A 24,930-nucleotide genomic window follows, 5' to 3' on the forward strand; every position below is an offset into this window, starting at 1 on the left:
AAATACAAGGTAGTTTGAGAGGGAGGGCACCATCAGTTGAAAGGGGACCAAGAAAAGCGTCACCTAGAAGGTGATACATGAGGTGTCTATTGAAGGAAGCAAGGGATTGAGTGTGCTGGAGGTCCATTCCAGGAATGGAGGTGCAGAGACTAGAGAGGTCTTATCTGTGAGGAACAGAAAGGGGACTAGTTTGGCTGGATTAAAGAATGTGGGAGGTAGAGTAACTTCTAATGAGGATGGATGGATATAGGTTTGGGCCCGATTTAAAAAAAAATCAAAAAAACTAAAAACAATACCGTTCATTTGGTACAAGTGACACTAGGGATCCAGTGGGCATTTATTGAATTAGGGAAATGACTTGGTCAGATGTGTATTTAAGGAAAATCGTTTTGGCCGTGTGGATAATAGAACCAGTAACCTCTAAGATCTCTTTCAGTTTAGGTTATCTGATTATTCATGATTCTTCCTTGTTTTCCTGGTCTCTTTGGTGGGTAACTTGTAACTCATGCAAAATGAAGGTCATGCTGAGAGGAGTAAGTGCTTAAGACTCTTTTTCTTGAAAGGAAACTGATAAAAAGTGGTTGGCCAGTTTAGAGCTGGAAGGAATCTTGGAGGTCATCTTCTAATCTAGGCCCATCCCCTCTGATGAGGAAACTGAGGCCTAGGGGGCTTAAATGACTTCTCTGAGGGTCACATGTAGCATGTAGCACAGCCAGGATTTGAGCCTCGATACTGTGGAGTTCCAGGACAGTGTGTATTGCTTTCTTTTAGTAATAATCTCATAAACCAGTTTGTGAGTTCTGAGGATCTTGTGCATGGTACAGAGGATCTTGTACTTGCTTGAGAGCTTTTTTTTTCTCCTCTCGTCTACTCAATTCTACTTTGGATTTCTAAATGAAGTCTTTACAAATACCCTTAATGCTAGTGCATTCCTTTTGTTGATTTTTTCCTAATTTACCTTGTATTTATCTTGTTTGCATGTTGTCTCTCCATTAGAATGAGAGCTCTTTGAGAGCCAGGCCTGTCTTTTGTTTTCCTTCACATTCCCCCTACTGCTTAGCACAGTGTCTGGCGTATAAATTTGAATATCTAGATTTGACCATCTAGAATAGGAAATTTAAAGCTGGCCATCTATCCATTAATCAGGTGACTTTGAAAATTCTGGTTTTCTTTTATTCTATGTACATGTTACAAATCTGTAATAAGTAATCCCTGCTTAAAATTTCTGGTGGCTTTGGTTTGAAATGGGAGGAAGAGAGAGGGAATGTGCCAGCTAAAATATTGAATACAGGAAGATTTGTTCAGAAAAACCATTTAGTTTTTTTTGTTGAAATTGTGGGTGCTAATAACAGAAATATACTGCAACTTGTCATCACAGTTTAGCTATTGAATTCTTAGTCCAGAGAGCTAAACCCCATCTTAGGTTTTCTACAGAGTTAAGTGTTTTCACCCAAAAGAAACTTCTTGAATCAACATCTCTCTGTGTGTTAGCACCTTTCCAGTTTTAAGAGGGAGTACTCTCTTCCTTCGAAAACTTATCACTTTGGTTTGTCAGGCTCTGCTGTTTGGTCTAGGAAGATAAGTGTAAGGAAACAATTTGCTTTGCTTAGCCTTTTAAAAAAATAACTTTAATGTTGTAATATAATAAATAATTCATATACTAATTTTTTAATGAGTTAGTGAATTTAGAGTTATAAAATGTTAGTTTAGAGCTGGAAGGGGGGGGACCTTTAGGTCCATTTAAATTTCTGGTTGAAGAAACAAAGTCCCATAGAGTTTGTGAACTTAAACAAATCACTTGGGCAGTTTGTTGGAGCTGTGAAAAGACCTCTCTCTCCCTTCCTTGGGGTCTGATCTCCCTGTCTCTGTGTTCTTCCTGTGCACCCCACAGCTGCCTCTGACCAATAATTGAGTTAAGGCTTATGGTTGAGACACACCCTAAATGTCACCCTAGGGAAATAGTGAAACTACTGCTGACTTAAATAAGAGGAAGAAGAAAAGGAACTAATAAATGTGGAATGTCACATTTGAGGCTTCATTGTTTCGTTTGGATAGTTAATTTGTTTTAATGAACATTGCCAGTCTTTTTTATTTCATAATATGATTTTGGCATTCTTGTATTTGCGTTTAAATATGCGTTGATTCCAAATGAAGTCTTAGTGGGTAGAGACCTAATTTTGAAGGAACTGCTTTTCTATTTCTGATTGCTCCTTTTACTCATCTTTGCTGCTAATGTGATAGTCATAAAATTATTGAACTAGAAGGGTCATTAGAGACCAAGGGACTTGCCCAAGGTCACAAGAGATTGGTGGTTGGATGCCCAGCTCCTCTCCGCTTTACAGAATGCTAACTTCTCAAGGACTGAGACTCTGTACATTTTATCTTTTCAATCACTGGCCCCTGACACAATATCTCATACATATCATATACTTAACTTTGGGTTGGACTGAACCTGACCTGGAGGAGTAGTTATTTACATGTTTTAATTTTGAAGATCATCTCAAACCTCCTATTATAAGATATTATCTGTTGATCTAGAATTAGTATTGGTAATAATAATACTTAGCATTTACATGGAGCTTTTAAGGTTGGCAAAGTGCTTTCCATACATTGTCTCATTTGATCCTCACCACCTCCCTGTGGGTAGGTGCTATTATTATTTCATTTTACAGATGAAGAAACTGAGGCTGAGAGAGGTTAAATGACTTGACCAGAGTCACATGGCTAGTAAGTGTCTGAGGCAGGATTTGAATTGCTGATTCCAAGACCAGCACTATCTAATGGTGAGTAATGAATGATGCAGGAATTGCTTAAGCAGAGGTGGTGTTATAGCACAGGTTTTTTTTTAAATTTAAATTTTCTGTATGAACTTAATAAACATCAACGTGGATATAGATAATTGGAATTTAGCTACATCTTAGGTGCATTAGGGCCAAGGTACATAACCAGTTTTGAAAGTAATATTGAAAATATTTCTAATTGGGGAACAGGGAGGAAATATGTGGCATAATGCTTTAAGGTCTGCAGTAGTATTTACCAAACATTCTGATTTGGTCATGTAACTAATTCTGTTAGTTAGGTACTACTGGCATTGTTATATCTGTTCTGTAGATAAGGAAACTGAGATTTAGGCTAGGTGACTTCACCATGGTCATTTAGCTAGTAGATGTTGGAGGCAGAATTTGACTCTAGGTCTTCCTGGATCCAGGGCCAGTGTTGTCTCTTTTACTTAGAATAGGGAAAAGTGCTGTATTGGGAATTGAAAGACCTGAGTTCAAATCCCAGTTACTCTATTTATTATCTTTGTGACCTGGAGTAAGTCCCTGAAACTCTGGAGCATTCACTTCCTCATATGTAAAAGGAGAGCATTGGATTAGAGGAGTCTAGGGTTCCTTCCAGATCTAGATTTATGCTCCTCTACCATGCTAGGAGAGAATTTAAATCAGGCTACCTTAGATGTCAACTTAATCTGTGTAGGTGAAGTAATTTTTAGCTGATTACATTCCTTGAGGTAGATCAGGGCATCTGTCCATTTCTGGTTCTACATCTGAATTTGTGTCCTTGGCTTGCAGCATATGTGAAATGATGATGAAGTTTATCCATTCGCTGAATGTGCTGCCCTGCTCTTCCCGCAGCTCTCAGCTCCTGTTCTGGGAACTCTGACTTGTGTAAGCTCCAGATGCCCTCCAGGCTGGCAGCGTTCTGCTGTATATTTGGCAGGTGTGTGTGGTGGTCTTACTAGTAGGAAGAGATGGTGGCAGCAGGGGTGGAACCCAATCAGTTTAGGGTCCCACCCAAGATGAATGACTGATGTCTGATCACATGCTGGCAGCCTTTAAGCTTTGTCTTTGATATCGGCTAACCAACTGAGCTATGAATTATGGACACTCAGTGGTCAGTGTTAGGTCATAAGTCTTGGATCCCTGGTGCCCATAGCATGCCTTTGTTATACCTTTGGATGCCACTGACACACTAAGATACAGTTAGAATGACAGAAGGGACTTTAAAAAAATTTTTTATCTATGATGCTTAGACGTAGTAGGCTCTTAATAAATTCTTGCTGATTGGAGGAAAATGGTTAGAAGGTTGGGTGAATTAGTGGAGAGAGTGTTGGACCATTAGTTAGGGAGAGAGACCTGAATTTTAGTGCCTTCTCTGCTAACTCATTGACTGATCTTGGGCAAGATTTCACTTGTAAAGTGATTGTTCTCCATTTGTAGAATGAAAAGATTGGAGAAGATCACTAAGGCCCTTTCAGCTTTTGAGCTCGTAATTGACAGGGGAAAAAAAGGGACTAGAAAATTAAATAAACATGCGTTAATAGGCTGACTAAAAGTGATTCATGGCAGCCTTACCATAGGTTGCATGTTATTGTGTTTTAGTAAGGTTATGATAAAATTGCACAACTGCTGAGAATCTGGTTGACTTTTAGCCTACTGGTTGCTGTAGAGGAGGATAGTAAAAGGGGAAATAAGTCATTGTTTTTGTTGGTTTATAGAGGATTTTGGTACAAACCAACTATTTGATTTGGGTATATCTTTTTGAAAAACTGAAATGTGACAATACAAAATATAGATCATATAGTTTAAGTCTTAGCTGAATTATCTAATTTGTCTGGTATTCTAAGAATTCAGGTATATGATTGTATTTAGGAATCATTTAATACACATATCTTTTTTGTTTTGGAAAAAAGAAGCAACATTGACATAAACACTTAACTTTTTTTTTTTCCCCTATGATCTTCGGAAATATAATTTGGGTGCCAGTGTAGAAACTCCACGTTCATATCCAGCCTCAGAGACTTCTTTAGCTGTGTGACTCTGGGCAGTTCACTTAACCTATGTTTGCCTAATTAAAATGGGAATAATAATAAATGACACTTACCTCCCAGGGTTGTTGTGGGGAACAGATGATATAATTGTAAAGTGCTTAGCACAGTGCCTGGCACATAGTAAGCCCTATAAAAATGTTGACTATCATTATTATTTAAAATTTTAGAAATTTGCCTAATACATTAAGAGATTGTGACTTGCCTAGAATTATGTAGGTATTAAATATCAGAGGGAGGACAGCAACCCAGGTCACCCTCAATCCAAGGCTGACTACTCATTCTGAAACTATAATATTCCATTATTAACAATAACTCACTTGTTAAGTACTTTAAGGCTTATAAAACTTCCCACAACCCTATGATGTAAGTAGTGCGAATACTATACCTACTTAATGGTAAAGGGAAGCCAAAGCTTCAAGAGGCTCCCTTCTTTACTCGTAAGGGTGGGTAGGTGGAGGTTTACCAAATCCAAGTTTCTTCTAAACAAGACTAGCCTTTTCACAGATCCAAATTATTATAAAGCAAACTTTATTTTCCCATAGGAGCAGCTCTGGACATCAAGGAATCACACATAGATGTAGCCAATGATATGGCATAAAAGCAGAGAAACAACCATGACAAAACTCCATAATTGTTTTCCATTTTAAAATTCTACACCAAGACCTATGAAATGGATGCTGTGCATGTATTCTTAGGATTTTATTATACTATACAGTGTATGCTAAACACAAAAAAAGTAATCCTATGTTAGAAATTGGATCCATATAACTGAATTGATAGATTTTAAGAAATGTGTTTGGGGGGTAGGGGAGGTGCTAGAGGACAAGGTCTAGCATTGTGATTGTATTAGTGTAGGCCCCTCTTTCCATCTATTTTATCTGTGGCTTATTCTTAGAGAACCGTTTGGGACATACTTGCTTATTGTTGTAGCCTTACCCCTGAGATTACTTTCTGTTTGCACAGTAGTGTAAACCTTGTATGTAACAATTTTTAGTATGTTATATCACCCATTAAAATGGGAACTCCTTGCCTTTCTTTAAGAGCACTCCCAGTGCTTAGCACAGTCCCTGGCACATAGTGAGCATTTATTTAAAAGCTTGGTGGTGACACAACTGTCATATATCAGAAATAGGACTTGTATTGAAGTCTCTCTAAAGTGCTGAAGGAGAGTTGTAAGTGGAAAAAGTTAAAAAGCCCTGGTCTAAAGGACTCCGAGGCCATTCCTCTTAATCCAGGGGAAACCTACGGCCTCAAGGCCACATATGGCCCTCTAGGTCCTCAAGTGCAGCTCTTTGACTGAATCCAAACTTCACAGAACAGATCTCCTTCATAAAAAGATTTGTTATGTAAAACTTGGACTCTGTCAAAAGGCCATGCCCAAGGACCTAGAAGGTCATGTGTGATCTGGAGGCCAAAAGGTCTCCATCCCTGCGTTTCTGGGCTGTGCTGTTTGATACACATAGATATCAGAGGAGTGACCTGCAAGTTCTTTGTTGTTTCATGCAAGTCTTCCTAGATTTGTCTGAAACCATCCCTTTCATCATTTGTGCAGCCCAATAAAATTATACTGTTCCATTCAATTATTATAATTTCTTCAGCCATTTCTCAGCGGTTTTCAGTTTTGCCATGGCAAAAAGACATGCAGATGCTATAAATATTTTTGTGCACATGGGTTCTTTTCCTCTTTCTTTGAGAGTTAGGCCTAATAGTAGTACTTATCACTGGGTCAAAGGGAATGCAGAGTTTAATGACTTTTGGGCCACAGTTCCAAATTGCTTTCCAGAATTTCTGTATCAATTCACAGCTACATTAATAGAACATTATTGTGCCTGTCTTCTTCTCTTCCCCCCCCCACAATTATTACTCCTTTTTTATCATCTTTGCAATATTGATGGGTATGAGGTAGAACTTTACAGTTACTTTAATTTGCCTTTCTGTTATTAGTGATTTGTAGTGTTATGGTTGTTGATAACTGGAATTTCTTGGTCACTTTTGAGCCAGTATCCTATTACATCTTGGATATGAGAACTTTATTAGAAAAAGTTATTGCAGAGATGTTTGTACCAAATTAACTGTTTCCTTTCTAATTTTGACTGCATTGGTTTTTTTTCCTACAAACATATTTTTAAATTTTTTGTGAGTAAAACTGTTTTTTTTCTTCTGAGCCTCTCTATTTCTTGTTTAGGCATGAACTCTATCCATAATTAAGCAAAAAATATTTTATTCTTCTGTACTTTGTGATGTGACCTTGTATACAGTACAGTATGTCCATTTGGAGCTTACTTTAGTATATAATGTGAGTTGTTGCTCTGTACCGGATTATTGCCTGGCTGTTTTTTTTTGATATCCCAGAGGTTTTGGTTGAATTGTGCATTCCCCAGTAGTTGAGATCTTTAGGATTATTCAGCTCTATGCATTTGTAGATGGTACACCTAATCAGTCCCACTGCTTAACTTTTCTATTTTTTAGTCAGTATAAAAGTTTTAATGATAATTACTGCTTTGTAATGTAGTTTAAGATCTGTTATTGCTAATCTCGCTTCTTTTCTACTCTCTGTCATATCTTAAAGGGAGATACCAAGTCTGACTTTCACAGAGCTTTTTTTCCCCCTTTCTTCTTGCTCAGGAGGATACTATTTGCAGATCATGCTTTTACAGAACCATAAAATTTTATAACTGGAATTTCTGCAAAAGAACTATTGGGATTTTTTTCTGGCTACTGGTGTATTGGCATATGTTATCTGTGCTACCACTGTGAGTCAGCCTCCTATGATTTGGGCCCATAATGTATACGGATGAAATGTCAGCTTTTTTTCCTTAACATTGTAAATTATGTCCCCAAAACTAGAGTTGAAGAATTTCCAGCTGTGAATCTGCTGAACTATTTCAGCAGTTTCCAAAACTAAAAGGGCACTGAATAAACTATCTTAGAATGATACCAGGAATGAAAACCAAGTTCACTAACCTGTAGTCGGTAGAGTCAGGTCAACAAGCCATTTGTTAAATAATTATCTACTTTGTGCTAATTTCTGGAGATGCACAGAGAGGCAGAAAACAGTTTCTGCTCTCGAGGAGCCCACGGTTTAATGAGTGAAACAATGAGTGAGCAAACAAGTGCGGACGAGCAAAATATATATATACATGATAAATTGGAAGAACCAAGAAAGGTTTCTTGCAGAAGGTATGATTTAAGCTGAGACTTGAGGGAAGCCAGGAAATGCGGTCAAAGAGGAAGAGCATTCCTGGTATGGAGGTACACAAATGAAAAGACCCGGGAGTTGGGAGATGGAGTGTTTAGTGTAAAATGATTTCACTGGATTGTGGAGCGAAGAAGGCTAACAAAATGGCTGATCCAGGCAAGGACCCTCTTGTCAACTGGTGAGGAGTTATAGCCAACCCTGCACTTCTCTTAAACAAACAAACAAACAAACAACTTTTCATAACCTTATTTTTGCTTTTTCCAGTCTGTTGGCCACTTCTGTTCTCCATGATTTTTTTCTAAGATAGACTGTATCTTAGCAGTCACATTGTCTAGTTCTTTTATTACTCTGGTTTTTGTTTCTGCTCAGAGCAAATAATCTGACTTCAGGAAAAGTAGGTAGGCATTCCCTTACCATCTCCCTACTTATCTTGGGTATCAAATTTTTTTTCTTCAAGCAGTTTTAATTCTGTCTTTTCTAGTTTAAAGGTTACTTTCCTTGAGAGAAAAAAAAATGGAAGCAACATATAAGAGTTAAAAACATCCCCCTTTTCTCTGGCTCATCATCCCAGCTGCCATGAGCAATGCTTATCCTTTTGCCTAATTTAGTTTTTTTCCTTAAAAATCTCCTTTTTGTTGTCCTTGTGATTTCTTGCCATCTTGTACTTTGGTGTGTCAGACACTATTTATGTAGTCCTCTGCCACTTTGTGTTCATCTTCTGTTCCTTGCTCTTTTTAAAATTTGATTTTAAAATTTAAAATTTGATTTCTCTGTGCATTCACATTGGTCTCTTCTCTTTTAATGTGTTCAGAATGTCATTTAATGTCTTCCCATCTCTCCTGGTCCTCCCCTTTAGGATTTTAGGCCATTAGGATTAATATATAATTTTCCTTTAAGATTCTAAGACTCCATGGTCACTTCAAAGCCCCCCCCCCAAGTATCCAGTTCCTCGTTGTTTAGACTTTTTCCTTTTTAGTATTTTCGCCTTTTGAAAATGAAATTATGATTAAGGTAATTAAATTATTAGCCATTCTGCTTTTGGTAGAGTTCCATCAGCTGTCTGGTTAATTGAGATATCATGCTGTTGTATATGACTTGTGATCAAGAGTCATGAGTTCACATTTTTTTCCCCCAAGCTGGAATCAAGGAAATACAATCAGAAAGAGATACAGGTGTCCAGGATCAGTGCAGCATTCAGCAAAAAAGTCTTTTGTCGTCATGGTTTTGTTCTTTTTGCCCTTGCAAAAAGTGGTAGAGGAAAAATAGAAAGATCACTTTCTGGGGTGAAAAGGCTGTGGTTCCCATTTGGAAGTTTCCCATTTGGAAGATCGTGCATGTTCAATTCCGGAAGCCACATTTTAGGAAGACCTGCCATTATTTGCAGAGCATGTTAAGGAAAGGGAGAATCATGATGGGTCAGGAAGGGCTTTAGGTTCCTAACATGAAGATGGTTTGAAGTAGCTAGAGACATTTAGCTTGGCAAAGAGAAGATTTGGTGACCAGCTAGTTGTCTTCAGGTAGTTATAAGATCATCACATGGAAGAAATATTAGGCTTGTTCTGATTGGCTTCAAAAGGCTGAGCTGGGAACCAGGGCTAGGAATTGCTTAGAGGCAGATTTCAGTTCCACTTAAAGAGAAACTTCCTTTCAGAAAAGCACCACCTTTAGGGTGTGGCTTGAATGGGTACTTGGCCTCAGAAACCCTTCCAGTTGAGAGCTTCTTCCATTGTGATTCTGAGACAGAAAACCTGGGCTTGGATCCAAAATTTCCTGCTTATTAAGTTTGCTGTATGGCTGTAGATAAATCACTCAATGTCTCTGAGCCTCAGTTTCCTCACCTATAAAATGGGAGGTCATATTTACATTACTTACTCAATAGGATTGTTGTGAGAAAAGCACTTTGTAAACAAAAAGTTCTACATAAATGTGAAGTTGTCAGTGTTTTATTGTTTGATGTAGATGGTTTAAGAAATTACTGAAAAGCAAAATTTTTCAACCCTTTGTATTCTTAAACAATACAATCTTAACCCTGGTTAAAAGTATAACAAGCACAATGAAAGAAATTAAACTGTTTTAATATTAAGTTATTTAAATATCATTAATACTAATATTTTAGTTAATAGTATGGTAGTATTATTTAAATGTTAATATTTATAATAAAATAATATTATATAAATTAAACTAAGTTGATGGAGGAGTAAGTACATCCCAAGATTCTAAAAGATATATTGAGCTCATCTAGGCAAACTGCCTTATTTTTACGGATAAGAGGAAACAGGTGAGAGTGGTTAAGTGATGTAATATCACAGAGGCAGTAAGCAGGGTCTGAACTTTGTGTTAGACATTTCAATTGTGTCCAAGTTTTCGTGACTCCTTTGGGGTTTTCTTGGCAAAGAAACTGGAATGGTTTGCCATTTCTTTCTCCACCTCATTTTACAGGTGAAGAAACTGAGGCAAACAGGGTGAAGTGATTTGCCTAGGATTACCCAGCTAGTAAGTATCCAAGGCCAGATTTGACCTCAGATTTTCCCGACTCCATGCTGCGTGCTCTACTGTGCTCCTTAGCTGCCTAAGGACTTGAACTTTGTCTCCGACTCTTCCATTATCACAACCCTTTGTTCAAATGTCAGTGACTCTGCTTCACCAATCTTTGAGCCTTTGAGAATGGAACTTGGTGAGGTGGAGGTGTAGACCTCTTCTGAGACCCTGTGAAAGGATAATTGAAGACTTAGGGAGATTTTGAGGTATGTTGTAGAAAAAGATCTGCTGCTTTTGCCTGATGAAGTTGTACAAATGAGGCTGTAATGACCACAATAGCTTTCTTACCCAAATACAGGGCAAATTCTATGGAAAGCTCTAAACCTTTAGTTACTTGGTTTGCTCTTGATGCACAGTTTTGGGCCCAAGCCCCATATTCCCTGGCCAGGGAGTTTTTGAATATCTGTTAGCTTCCCATTCCCTGGAAGTCTTCCCTCCCTCTAGCAAGAATCTGGCCTACTCCCCAGATTCAGGCTTCTCTCCCTTCTTCCAGTGCTTAGCCCTGACCAGGTAAAAGCACTGTACAAATCCACCAGATTTTATTGGTGTAGGGAGTCTGGGCCTTGAGGTGAGGGGGTGGAGGCACTGACCTTCAGGAACCCAGCAGGACTGCCCTTCAGCTTCCTCCTGTACTGCCCCTTCATTTTGTGATTATCTCCCCTCAATAAAACTGGCTTGCCTTATAGTCTTGTTAGCTCCATGTTTCCTTGTACTGGTATGTATTCTGAATCTTCCTAAGGCTGTAGTAAGACAGATTTACATAGTAGTTTTGTGACTTCCCTTGAGGTTTACAAGGTCTAGCATGTTGGCCAAATTTAGCCTGCCTTATCTGGAAATGTAGCTTTTTTGATAGTTTACCAATAATTTTTTTAAACCTAATTAAGCACATCAAGGGCCTAACCTCACTATTCTTGCCAGATATGATGTAGGAGGCTTGAATCTATGAATAATTCAATTAGAAAGTATTTTATTTATATTTTTAAGGTAAACTTTTTTGTTGATATATTCTGTTTTAACATCACCTGCAATTCCCACTGTATGCCCCCTGTCACCCTTTTCCAGAGAACTATCCTTTATAAAAAGATTGTTGTTTTAAGAAAGAGGAAAGGAAAAAAATTTGCAAAGCTACTAGTACATCAGAAAAATATGATATGATAAGCAATATTCCACACCCGTGATTCCTGGCCTCTGCAAAGAGGCGATGGGGCAGTGTCTTCTTGTAGCTCTTCTTTGGGACCAAGCTTAGTAATTAATTTTGTAACATTCACTTCCAACGGACATATTGAAAGTATTTATTGAAAAACATAGACACCCCGGTCCCCTATGCTAAAGTAAGAAGTTTTGTGTAGCACAGTCATTTTTCTGAAACTTGAACATTCAGTGTATTTTTGTGCTGACCTGGATATTTTTGATTAATGCACTTCTACAAATGGTCATCCCTCTTAAGAGGAAGGAAGTGTTATTAGAAGTATGCCTATGCTAGAGCCAGCTGTGACATCCTGCTGTGAAGATCCCTGAACTCTTTAACCTTATCTTCATTTGCAGAAGTTACTATCAAATCTGAAATCAGGTGACCATATGACAAACAGTCATATGACAGAAGTGAATCCATGTCAAAACTGGCAAACAGCTAGGAGTAAATCAGAATCCAGCCTGTGTGGGATGCCACTCAAATTAAAAAACACACTTAGAGGTTTTTTCAAGGAGAAACAGAAAGTTAATTTTTATTTGCCATTCTCGAGAATAGGGTGTCCCTCCACCAGGATGCTCTGATGAGGGGAGACAGATTACAGAAGCAGAAGAACCAGATTAAATAGCCCTAACTGGTAAAGCCCCCCTCCCACCAATTGTCCAATGTTTGGTTCACAATCTATAGAAACAGAAAACAACATAGAAACTGTGTACATATCTGTATTTAGCCCCTTAGTGTACTGAAGTGTTGCCAAAGAAACAATTAAAAATGTGTGGTCAAGCTAGACACTGTGCTGTTGTGGCAAGGTTACCACTGTAACTGGAATGTAGCAACAGGTACAACAACATGATACAAAGGGGGGGGGTTTCAAACTTTAACTACTGATGTAACAGTGTCGTGAAAGGGGGGGTACTTGGGTTTGGATTACCGTAACTCAGGTGATTTCTAGTAAACCGAAACTTAGGCCTGTCAGGCTGCTACGTCTGCCTTGAGTCTAATACAATTTCTATTTATTCTTCTGAGAAGTCTTCACGGGACCCCTTATCTCACTCAGCCTTATCTCAAACCATAATTACACTTAGGAGTCTTCACTGGGACATCCCATTCAAACCCGAAATAAAGGAATCTAAAGGAGACACATCCAGGACTGTTAGTCTGATATTGAAGTTGATTGTTGAAGCTTTTGTTAAAAATTAGTGGATTGAAACAAATAGTGATTAGGGAAATTGGGCTGGGTTGGAACAGGATACCATTTGTGAGTGGTAACTAGATAAACTTGAGGAAAATGCAAAGTTCCTTGCCAGAAAAACTTGTTAATGCATCAGAATGTGTTCCTTGTTTTCTAAATCTTATGAAAGAACCACTTAATAAATATATCTCCCTTGGTTTATTTTCGTATCAATGTATTTTTCGTCTCGGTAAGCCACAGAATTGGAAAGCAGACTAGTGAAGGCTAGAGGGGAAAGTAATATTATATAACGTCTGAATTGGAAGGGACCTCAGACCATCGAATTCAACCCATGCCATCCCCTCTGCAGCTTATTCAACAAGTAATACCCTCAGTGGTGTGCTGGGATGAGTTCACTGATTGCTGAGGCAGCCCATTCTACTTTTGGACAGCTGTAATTGTCAGGAAGTTTTTCCTTCTTTTGAGCCAAAATTTGCCTCTGCAATTTCCACCCATTGTTCCCTAGTTCTGCCCTCTGGGGCTGGATGGAACTGGCATGCTCCCTTCTCTACAGGGTAGCCTTTCAAATACTTGAACAGCTAATACAGAGCCTTCTCCAACCCCCAAGCCCCATAGTATTCACTCTAAGCTAGGCATTCCCTGTTCCTTTAACCACTAGTTGTTGGACAATTTGTAGGCTTCAGTATCCTTCTTGTGCCTTCTATTCAATGGTCTTTTTGATGTCATGGTACCCAGAACTGAGCACAGTATTGCAGATTAGTTAAATTAGTCTCTTAATGCCCTTTTGTATAACTAGTTTAATGGTCAGAGAGATCAGCTTTGCTTTTGTTGTTGTTGTTCTGTTGTGTGCAACTCTGTGTGACCCCATTTGGGGTTTTCTTGGCTAAGATTTTGGAATGGTTTGCCATTTCTTTCTCCAGCTCATTTTACAGGTGAGGAAACTGAGGCAAACAGGATAAGCGACTTGCCCGATGTCACACAGATGGTGAGTGTCTGCGGCCAGATTTGAACCCGGGAAGATGAGTTTCCTTGATTTCAGGCCAGGCACTCTATCTGCTTTGCTTTAGGAATTAATAAATGACCAAGATAACACTTTTCATGTATTTAAGTACAACAGAATAAAGGTGCTTTCATGATGAAGCTCCATTCACTCAAAAAGCTGCTTTTTAAGTGTGTGCCATGTTCGATGTACTATATTACGTGCTGAAGACAAAAAGACAAAAATGAGATGGTGCCTCCTTTAATGCTCTAATATAACTTACCTCCCATGAGGTTAGGGAACAAAACATGTGCAGAGAAACCTAAAATCAAAATATAGATAAGGTAATTTCCAGGAGGAGGGCAGTAGCAGCTGGCAGATCAGAGGGGGCTTCCTAAAGATGATGCTTGAGTTGATATTTGACGGAAGCTAGGCATTCCCCAGGTAGAGGTGAGGGAGAGAGTATGTTTCAGGGACCAAGTACAGTGGCACAGAGATGGAAGGTGGAATGTCATGTACAAAGAACGGCAGGGAAGCCAGTGGGATGGCTTATATACTGTGTAAGAGTAGTATGAAATAAGCCTGGAACGGCAGCCTGGAGCCATATTGGAAAAGGCTTTAAAAGCCTTACAAAAGTGTTTATATGTTATCATATAGGTAATAGGGAGTCACTGGAGCTGGAACTTTTTGAGTTGGGGAGAAACTTGGTTGGATCTCTGCTTTTTCTGCTTTTAGGAATATTAATTGTAAAATATCTGAAGGATGACCTGGAGGGGGAAAGAGCAAAGAGAAAGTCATTGTGAGGGTAGGAGAGCTGTATGAGTGGAGGAGTGGGATGGGTATGAGATGTAGAGAGAGAAGTAATAAAACTTAGTAACCATTTGGGTACAGGAGGTGAAAAATAAGGGAGGCTCAGGGAACATGAATAACTGAAAGAATGGTGGTACCTTTAACACAGGAAATTTAGGAAGGGAGAGGTGGTTTTGGGGGGAAAGACAATGAGCTCAGTTTCAAACATGGAGTTTGAAATGTCTGTTGGGACATCCAGTTGGAGGTATTCAGTAATCAGTTGTTGATCTTGCTCTGGGGCTTGAGGAAAGGGTATCTATCTATCTATCTGTCTATCTGTCTATCTGTCTGTCTATCTATCCATTGATCTATCTCAAATATAGATCTGGAAGCTATCTGCAAAGATGTGATAGCTGAACCCATGGGAGCTTAGGAGATCCGTGGAGAGAGTGAAGAGAGAGAAGATGAGAGGTCAAGGGACTGAGCTCTGGGGTACGAAGACAAGGATGATGATTCAGCAAAAGACTGAGAAGAAGCTAGATAGGCGAGGCAGTATAAGGATCAGGGAGGAGAGAACACAAAGACAAGAATAATGACTGAGGAAAGACCATCAACTTTGGTAATAAATAGATCATTGGTTACCATGCCATTTCTTTTCATAAGAAGCCGAAAATGAATTTGAGGTGACAGAGTGGAGGTAAACCACTTTTTCTAAGAGTTTCCTTGTGAAAAGGAGGAGAGAAAATAGGACTATAGCTTGTGGGGATGACTGGATAGTGAAGAGAAAAATTCATTAGATAAAAGAGAGTTTGAAGATGAGAGGATTCCTGAAAAAGAGTGGAATAGGTAGGATCCTTGGCACATTTAGAGAAGGTTCATCTTTGTGAGAAAAGCTATTTCTTTCCCTCTCCTCAGGAGACTGGAATAAAGGAGAGAATGATGACTAGATTAGGAGTGGGGGTGAGATTATTTTATAGGTGGAAGGACTATCTTTCCTCTTCTAAGACTGAGTCTTGGAATTTACTCCACTGATGTCTTTATCTTGCCAGAACTGGTTTGTGCTTTCCAGACATTGCTCGATTCCATCCATCTTCTTTCTGACCTTAGAACAGCGTATTTTTGAGGTGTTGGACACGCACAGGAGGTGTTCTGTGAAAGACCCCATGTTTAGTCTCTAGATTATTTCACCTTTGAAATCCACCTTTCCCCCCCTTTAAAAAAAATAAATTTTTAATTTTTTGGTGGTGTCACATTCAGTGATTCTTAGATCTCTCTTCTCAAGCCTTCTTTGGGTCCCCATTGATTTCTTTATCAAGTAGTTCCTGAGAACTTTACTTCCAAACTTGTTACCTTTCTAATTCCTTTCATCCAATACTAGCTTCCTCTTCTCTTGCTTCTGATTATCCTAATCAGAATGCCACCCCGAGTACTTGCTCCCCATAACTAGAATTCTCCAAAAGTTGACTCCAAGTCCTGTCCTTGCTTTCTCTTTTTCAAAGAGATTCCTTTTTATGACTAAGTATATACTTAACTTAGGGTTTGCATTCCATACCTAGACTTAGCTTTTATTTTGTATATCACTTAGTCTGTGGTTTCTACTCTTTAACAAGGCTAAATTGACTTAGAAAAGATAAGTATCACAAAGCATTTAAGTAGTAAGTAGTAAGCCTCTAGAGGAATAGCCTTTTGTAATTTAACCTAAAAAATATTTCATGTCATAAGATGGCTTGTCATTCCGCCAGTGTTCACGTCCTTTTCTTTTAAGCTCTAGGTTGTTCAGAGAGACTTTTACTTTATGCTGCATGATATCTAAACACTGTGACCTAACTCAAGGTAATGTAGGATTGAGTGTGACGAGCCCGGCTACTGTGTTTTTTCCCTGTGGTTTGTCTGTTGTGCTTCAGTTCACATACGAAAAACAAACTCTAAGTCAGGAAGTAGCCGACTGCTTCTTCTCTGTCTCCTTTGCTGGATCTTCGTTCACTGCTGCAGGGTCTCTCGTGTTTCTGTCCTGGACCCTTTTCTCTTCCTCTGTGCTGCTTCGTTATCCTCTCTGTGCAGGGGACTCATCTGCTTGCCAAGGCTAACCTGTCTCCCTGACCTCTAGTCTCACATCTCCACCTGCCTATTGGACGTCTCAAACTGGTTGGCTGATGACATCTTTTTTAAAAAATAAGTCTTTGTGGATGTATTTTGTCTTTTTTAATATCACCATAATTCCCCCCAGTATCTCTCCCCCTGCCCTACCTAGGGAGCCATCTCATTTACCAAGTAGTATTTTTTAAAGACAAAAAGTCTGAAAATATATGCCATGAGCAGTGCTTATTGACCTCCCATCTCTGCAGATGAGTGGAGTAGGAGTGTCTTTTCATTTATCTCCTCATTCTACCCATGCTTGTTCTTTATAATTTTGCAACATAACATTTGATTTGTGTGTGTGTGGTTCTTGCCATTTATGTTGTTCTAATCATTTTGTGTACATTTCCTTTGCTCTGCTCACTCCTCTGTCAGTTCATGGAGATCTTTTCTATGCTTCTCTGTATCCACCACATATATAATTTCCTTTTTTATTTTATTTTTAATTTAAGGAATAAAACAAGCATTTCCATAACAGTATAATAAAAAGATTATTGTACAAGTCATCTATCAAATACACAACAAAATTATGTAAATTTCCTTTTTTTTTCCTGCCCCCTCCCCCCACGGCTAGCATTAGACACCTATGGGGGTGTGTGTGTGTGTGTGTGTAAGATTATTCTATACACACTTCTATTTATTATTTCTTTCTTTGGATGTAGATAACACCCTTATTGTGTCCTTTATATATTTTTTTCATAAAATAGTACAATGAAAAAGATTATTGTACATGAAACTTCAAGTCTTCTATCAAATACACAACACAATTATCATGTAAATTTCCTTCTTTTACTACCCCCCATAGCTATCATTAGATACAAATAGGAGTGTGTGTGTATATGTAAAATTATTCTATACACACTTCTATTTATCATTTCTTTCTTTGTATGTAAATAGCATCTTTCTTGTGTCCTTTATATTTTTTTCATAAAATAGTACAATAAAAAAGATGATTGTACATGAAACTGCAAATCCACTAAGTACAGCTTGCTTTTGCTTTCAAATATACGACAAAAATATCATGTAAATTTCTCCCACCCCCCCATATCTGCTATTAAACACAAATAGGTGAGTGTGTAGGTGTGTGTGTACCTATGTAAAATTATTCTATGCAAAATGCATATTTTGTGCATTTCATCAGTTCTTTCTTTGGGTGCAGATAGTCTGTTTCTTCATATGTCTTTTATAGCTGATTTGGGTATTTATAATAATCAAAATTACTTATTCTCTCAAAGTCATCCTTAAAACAATATTGCTGTTACTGTATGCACTGTTCTCTTGATTCTGCTAATTTCATTCTTCATTAGTTCATGCAAGCCTGTCCTTGTTTTTCTGTCACTGAGTTCATTGTTTCTTGTAGCACAGTAGTCTTCCATCACAATTATATACTACAACTTGTTCAGCCATTCCCCAATTGATGAAGATCCCTACAGTTTCCAGTTCTTTGCCACCACAAAGAGAGCTGCTATAAACATTTAAGAATATATAGATTCTTTCCTTTTTTCCCTAATTATTTTCAAAAATAGACCAGGTAGTGGTATTGCCGGGTCAAAGGCTGTAGGTCCAAAACTTAACTAATTAACCTTTCCCCTCAAATTCTCCTTTCTTCCTGACCTCCCTGTAACTGGCAAGGGTACCACCATCTTCCCTGTCATCTAGGCTCACAAACTAGGTGTCATTCTTGAATCTTTACTTTCTCTTGATCTGTTTACAAGGCCCTATTATCTCTTCATAGCATCTCAATATCTCTCATATGCGCCCTTCTCTTCTCTGGTCCTGCCACCATCCTGGTGCCAGGCCTTTAGCACCTCACATGTGCACTATTGCCATAATCTGCTGATTGGTCTCTCTGCCTCAAGTCTCTCCCCACTCCAGTCCGTCTTCCATTCAGCTCTCAAATTGATCTTCCTAAAGTGCCAGTCTCATACCTTTCCCCCACTCTCTACATCCTCACTGCCCATTCAGTAAACTCTACTGGCTCCCTCACGCCTCCAGGATCAAATATAAAATCCTCTTGGTTTTCAAAGCCCTTCATAACTTGTCCCCTGCCCCTCCACTTTCCAGTCTTCTGACAGTTTACTCCTTTGCACATAAGTCTGTGATGCAATAACCCTGGCTTCCTTTCGGCTGACGTTCCATCTCCAAACAAGGAACATTTTCACTGACTGTTCTCCCGTGCCTGGAACTCTTTTTACTCATCTTATTTAGCCTGGTAGTTTCCCTTGCTTCCTTTAAGTCTCTGCTAAGGTCCCACCTTCAGTAAGAAACCTTTTCCATTCTTATCTTAAGCATTCCCTCTGAGACTACTCTCACTTGATTCTGCATAGAGCTTGTTTGTGTTTCAGTGTTTGCTGTTGTCTCTGGAATTATTAGACTGAGCTCCTTGAGAGCACAGGATGGCTAGGGGTGGTGGTTACAATGGGGAATGTGGGCAGTATATCCTTTGATTGGAGAAGGTGGAGGATGAATATCAGAAAGCCCTTCCCAAATCTTCCATATAAAAAGGGGGGCCTAGGGCAGCCATCTTACCATTACTCACCCTCTACATGTCTTCATAATTTTCTCCTCCTCCTTCCCCCTTTTCATCTTTTTATGTAATTTTCCACAATTAGATTGTGAGCTCTTCAAGGTTTGAGATTGTCTTTTGCCTTTGTACCCCATCGTTTATCATAGTGCTTGGCACATAGTAGAGATTTAATACATGCTTATTGAGTGAGTGAAAAAAATGTATTTTTTTAAACTAAGGTTTTTCCAAAGATGACAGAAAATGAAGAGTTAACTCTTTATATGTTTTCCAGATGAGATCCGTGTCTGTGGACCTGAATGTTGATCCTTCACTCCAGATTGATATCCCTGATGCCCTCAGTGAAAGAGATAAGGTCAAGTTCACAGTGCATACAAAGGTAATTTTATATATAGAAAGAAAGGGGGGTGGTAAGAAAGGCTATAAAGCTAGGTTATGTTTATTTTGCACCCTTTCAATAGATATGGAAATAACCGTGAATTTTATTGGATTGTTGGTAAGGGAAAGATGGCATGCTATGCTACTAGCAGTGTGTAGGTAATGGTTTGTATTTACTTGAAGTTGATCGTTATCTGTCAACCTTTTGTCTTCCTTTTTAGACCACCCTATCCGTTTTTCAGAGTCCAGAATTTTCTGTTACAAGACAACATGAAGACTTTGTGTGGCTACATGATACACTTACTGAAACAGAAGAATATGCAGGACTCATTGTAAGACTTGCTGAGGCTTTAAAGAGGCACATTGTTCTGCCAAGTTGCTTCCTTTCTCAGTTATCGCTTCATTTGCTTGAAATAACCTTTTCTCATCTTTAATACAGCAGAAATTTGTTTGACTATATTTCAGCTCTTTTTAACAAAATTATTCTTTTTCTGTTTAAATGATAGGAGATACTTCTGATAAAACCTTTCAAATGGTTGTGATTATGCAAAATACCATCAACGTGATAAGATTAGCATTATTTTCCTATTTGGTCTTTGACTCTGTTAATGTAGAATTGGCTGCAAGCAGTTCAGAAATAAAGTTTATCTGAAGTTTTTTTCATTTTGACCCCCGGCCTTGCTTTATCATGAGCTCAATAGAATAAGGACTTGTGCAGACCAACCCAACCACAAATGCTCATCCTTAGTATTATAATAGGACAGGATAGGTGCTGCTTAAATATTTATTGTAGCACTCTGCTCAAGTAAGGATTTAGGCCAATGCCATGATCTTCATTCTACTTATCCTGTAGTTCTTTGGTTTTTGCATCCATGAATTGTGGCTTGATGTTTAAAGGAGTACCAGATGCAATTTGACCTGCCAAGTAGTCAATAAAAATAAATGGTTTCTCAGCCTAAATGGCGAATCCTAGTTGACAGTTTAATCCTAGTTGGCAGTTGAACCTGTGAATAGGGGTGTCCACTTAGCCAAGACTTAAAGCACTTTAAAACAAAACAGAACATTCCTATAAAGTCCCTTTCTTTGAAGACTAGAAACCATTTCTAGTATTAATGATGACTCAGTGCTGGCTGCAGTTTTAGAAATATTGAACCCTGGAGATTTTAAATGCTTGTTTAAGCTAGTGTTAAAGCAGGATAAAAACTCTTGTACCCTGGGATCCCATCTTCCATTTTTGTCAGTGATAATTCTCTGGATCTAATAGTCAAATGACTAAATTAAAGACAGATATATTTCCTTTTTAATTTAAGTTTGAAGGACTAAGATAAACCTAAGTGCTTGTCTAGGACAGGCACCTCCCCCGCCCCCCAAGTGTTAACATGTAAATATTTGGTGGCACTAAAGAAACAGAAGATATGGGTATCCCACAGGTTTTTGTCTGAATTACTATTTTGGGGTGGAGTGAGTGAGATTTGCCCTAGCTATCCAGTCTGCTGTCGTCCTATGGGGAGATACTGCAGCTGTTCTTTGGTTTTGCTCCTAAATATTGCCCGTTCTTGTTCTGGAGCTGACTGACCTTGGAGTGGGACAATAGAATATAGAAAGAAAAATTGAACCTTTCAATATGACCTGAAATAGCTTTTCTTAAAAATCTTCTTTAATATTGTAGTCAGTAATCCTCATGAATATTGTGTTGAATGCAGATACCACCTGCTCCTACAAAGCCTGACTTTGACGGCCCCAGAGAGAAGATGCAGAAGCTGGGGGAAGGCGAAGGCTCTATGACAAAAGAGGAATTTGCAAAAATGAAGCAAGAACTAGAAGCGTAAGTACAGTGTTTTGGAGGGTGGCTTTTGGTGTATTGACTCCCTTTAGAGGAAACAGAAAGAGGCTTGGGAATAGGTACAGAGAATATATTCAGTGCCTACTTGCTCTATGTGAATGTAGTTTATTGTTATCTACTTGACTTTACAGACCATCTCATTTAATTCTTTCACTACATAGAGGAGGAAACAGGCTCAGAGCAGGGGACTGAATGACCTCATATCGCACAGGAGCATAGCTGGGATATAAACCCAGCCTTACCCAGTAGACCACCTTTCATCTCATAACCTAAAGAAGTGCTTTCTTTGTTCTGTCCTTGTTAATTGGGGGCTGGTTGCATAGAAGAGCTTTTGCCCTGTTGTTAAGTAGTATGATTATCCTGTAACTGTTTCTTTTCACTGTACCTTATAAAACCCACTTGAAGTCCTAAGTCAGAATATGGGATATGGGTGGGGCAGAGGGCCAAGGACAGAACTTTAGGAAACACTTTGGTGTTCTTCCTTTTTATCTTTCCTCATCTGCATTCAGCAGTTTACTATCCCTTCCAAATTCTTTCATTGGCTTCATTTATGATATTCTGCGTTCCTAGTTCACTTTCTATATTTGACCTTTCTCTGGCTCCTCTCTTTCTCGCCTTATCGTACATAAAGCTGTTACCTCACTCTTCATTTATATGGCCAGGACTGACCTGCTTTCTTAGTTACACACACGCACACAACCCCTACCCCCACTATGTAGATGTCTCGTAGCTACTTCATTCAACACGGTTGACACTGATGGCCATCCCTCAAGTTTATTCTTCATGACTTTTCCATTTTTGTTAATGTTCATATACTGTCTGTGTCATATTTAGAACCTTGGCGTCATCTTTTCTGTTTCTTCCTTCATCTCCACATTGTTGCTGAATCCTGTTTTACCACTTTAGTATCTCTTAAATCTGTCCCTCCCTGCTGTTACCACTCCTTACTGTACTCCTGGACTACTGCAGTACTATAATCAGAATCCCATTTTTAGATTCTTTTGTCCAAGCTGTCTTGCTTGCCAATGTTAGAACAGTTTTCATAAGGCACAGTTCTGATCGTGGCTTCCCATTGCTTGCCAGATAAATGACCAGATTCTGTAAGCTTAACAATTAGAGTTGTTCCACAGTCTGGCTTCACTTACCTGTTTAGTCTTCTCTCACTACACCCATTCACAGACCATATATTCTGTTACAGCTGGACTATTCATTGTTCTTCATTCATCTCATACTTTTCTGACTTTGGGCCTTTTCTTATGCTGTTCCCTAAACATGGGATTTTGTACTGGCATGTTTACTTATTGAATTGCTAAATGTTTACTCATGAAGTTTTCCTTGATGGTACCTTCCACCCAGTTGGAAGTTATCTTTCTCTCTGAACCTTCATAGCATTTTTTTGGGTACCATTAATCATTCAGATTTTGTATTCTTATATTTGTGCACATGTCTTATCTCCCTGGGTTATTGCCTTATAGGCAAGTATCATGTCTTATTTGTCTTTGAATATCTTTGTCAGAATACTTCTTTGCACATTGCAGCCATTTATTAGATGATGATAGAATGAATTGAGTTATTCCTAGTCTTCCGAACCCTCTGTTGTATAAATTTTATTTGTAAGTATGTTAGATCTGGCCTGTTATTTCACGTTTACTTTGCCATGGTAGAAATACATTGGGCAGTAAACATCCAATTAGACTGTAAACTTTTAAAAGTCAGTGTCATATTTGCTATAATTTTAATCAACTTCCAAACTCCCTCCTCCCTATACCCACATATACATAATAGGTAGTACAATGCTTGTATGTGAATGGGTACCCAAATATTAGTGAATTTTTATTACCCAAAGACTATTCTTTAAATTTGTGGGATAGTTAAAAAAAATGAATAGACTCAAGGAGTTGGGTGGAGGGGGAATGACAATCCCCTGAAACTGCTTATTTCAGACTTTGTGCTTGTGTTAATTGCATGGCTGCTCAGAACTATATGTATGTATAGCTGGTTTTGATTGGAGATTTGACTTGTCTCTGGAACTGATAAATTATGGTAATAGATTAGTGTGATTCCTGCTAATCGCAGCTGAACAATGGGAGATAACCATGATGATATTTAGAATTGATTTTATTTTTTTTTATTTTGGTGGTTTCTGCTAATGCCATATGTTCTTTACTGATCTGCTGCTTACCTAGGTGAGGACAGCAACATAATCAAATGCTATTTGTCACATTAATTCTAGTGTCAAATTTTGATAGGCCAATGGTTAATCAATATTGGGGATCATTAAAATGATCAAAGAATTGAGCATAGGTCTCAATACTGTACATTTATTTCAGGGAATATCTGGCTGTCTTTAAGAAGACTGTATCATCCCATGAAGTTTTTCTTCAGCGACTTTCTTCTCATCCTGTCCTCAGCAAGATCGCAACTTTCATGTTTTCCTGGAATATGATCAGGATGTAAGACACTTACATCTCTTTTATAGGGTCTGTTAAGATTATACTGCACGCCCCAAAACTCATTGAGAAGGTTCTGAGCTTGTCACTAAGGTAGTACAATCTGGAGACACAGCGTTAGCAAGAAAAGCATTCAGATTTCAAATGGAGCCACTGTAGAAAGCATTTTTGCTAACTCACTCATTATCTTTCCTTGCCAGGAAAAGTCGTTTGTTTTTTTTTTCCTTCCAAAGCACTCATTCCTGCCTTTGCTGCACTTCCCCTCACATGAGCAGAAGCCCTAAGGTCAAAGAGTAGTCATGCGTGCACACTCATTCATGGTTCCAAGAGAGGTCCTTGGCCATGTCCATTCTGCTTCTTGAGGTTTTGTGATTGGCACTGCAGAGATTTTTCATGTTTAGTTTCTTGTCTCTTGCTAAGTGTTAGACTCCTATATCACTAAATTAAATGTTTTTCTTTTCTAAATAAAGATTGTATATTAAAATATAATCAATTATATGACTTTTCCTTTGTAGTTTTTGCAGGCAACCTAAACAAATATTTCAAATTTATATGAATGAAAATCTCTGTAGCTGATCAGGCAGTGTTATGCCATATCTTAAGAACTGAAGTTTTGAGGAGGCAGCTAGGTGGCGCAGTGGATAGAGACCAACCCTGAATTCAGGAGGACCTGAGTTCAAATGTGGCCTCAGACATATAACACTTACTAGCTGTGTGACCCTGGGCAAGTCACTTAACCCCATTGCCTAACCAAAAAAAAAAAAAAAAAAGAACTGAAGTTTCGAGAAGTAGGGAGACCTTTGTTTAGGCTTAACAATTAGCTTCCAGTTTAGCTTTAGTTGGAAATGTCTTCCAAAATTGACCACACTGGGGAAAATATTG

At 38.5% G+C, this 24,930-nt stretch overlaps 1 protein-coding gene and 1 non-coding gene across 2 annotated transcripts in view; both read left to right on the forward strand.

Annotated features, from left to right (window-relative positions):
• The window catches only part of SNX5 (sorting nexin 5), a 46,106-nt gene that overhangs the window by 7,952 nt on the left and 13,224 nt on the right, over nucleotides 1-24,930 (forward strand). Inside the window, 5 exon segments of the mRNA XM_020986479.2 lie at nucleotides 19,652-19,756; nucleotides 19,977-20,087; nucleotides 21,459-21,580; nucleotides 23,929-24,005; nucleotides 24,008-24,051. Of these exon segments, the coding sequence (XP_020842138.1) occupies nucleotides 19,652-19,756; nucleotides 19,977-20,087; nucleotides 21,459-21,580; nucleotides 23,929-24,005; nucleotides 24,008-24,051 (459 nt within the window).
• LOC144456066 (small nucleolar RNA SNORD17) lies at nucleotides 3,578-3,822 on the forward strand. The gene has a single exon (XR_013484972.1). It is a non-coding gene; the product is annotated as a small nucleolar RNA SNORD17 (small nucleolar RNA).

Source organism: Phascolarctos cinereus, unplaced genomic scaffold (genome assembly GCF_003287225.1).
Source record: "Phascolarctos cinereus isolate Bilbo 61053 unplaced genomic scaffold, phaCin_HiC Scaffold_2;HRSCAF=192, whole genome shotgun sequence".
NCBI lineage: Eukaryota > Metazoa > Chordata > Mammalia > Diprotodontia > Phascolarctidae > Phascolarctos > Phascolarctos cinereus.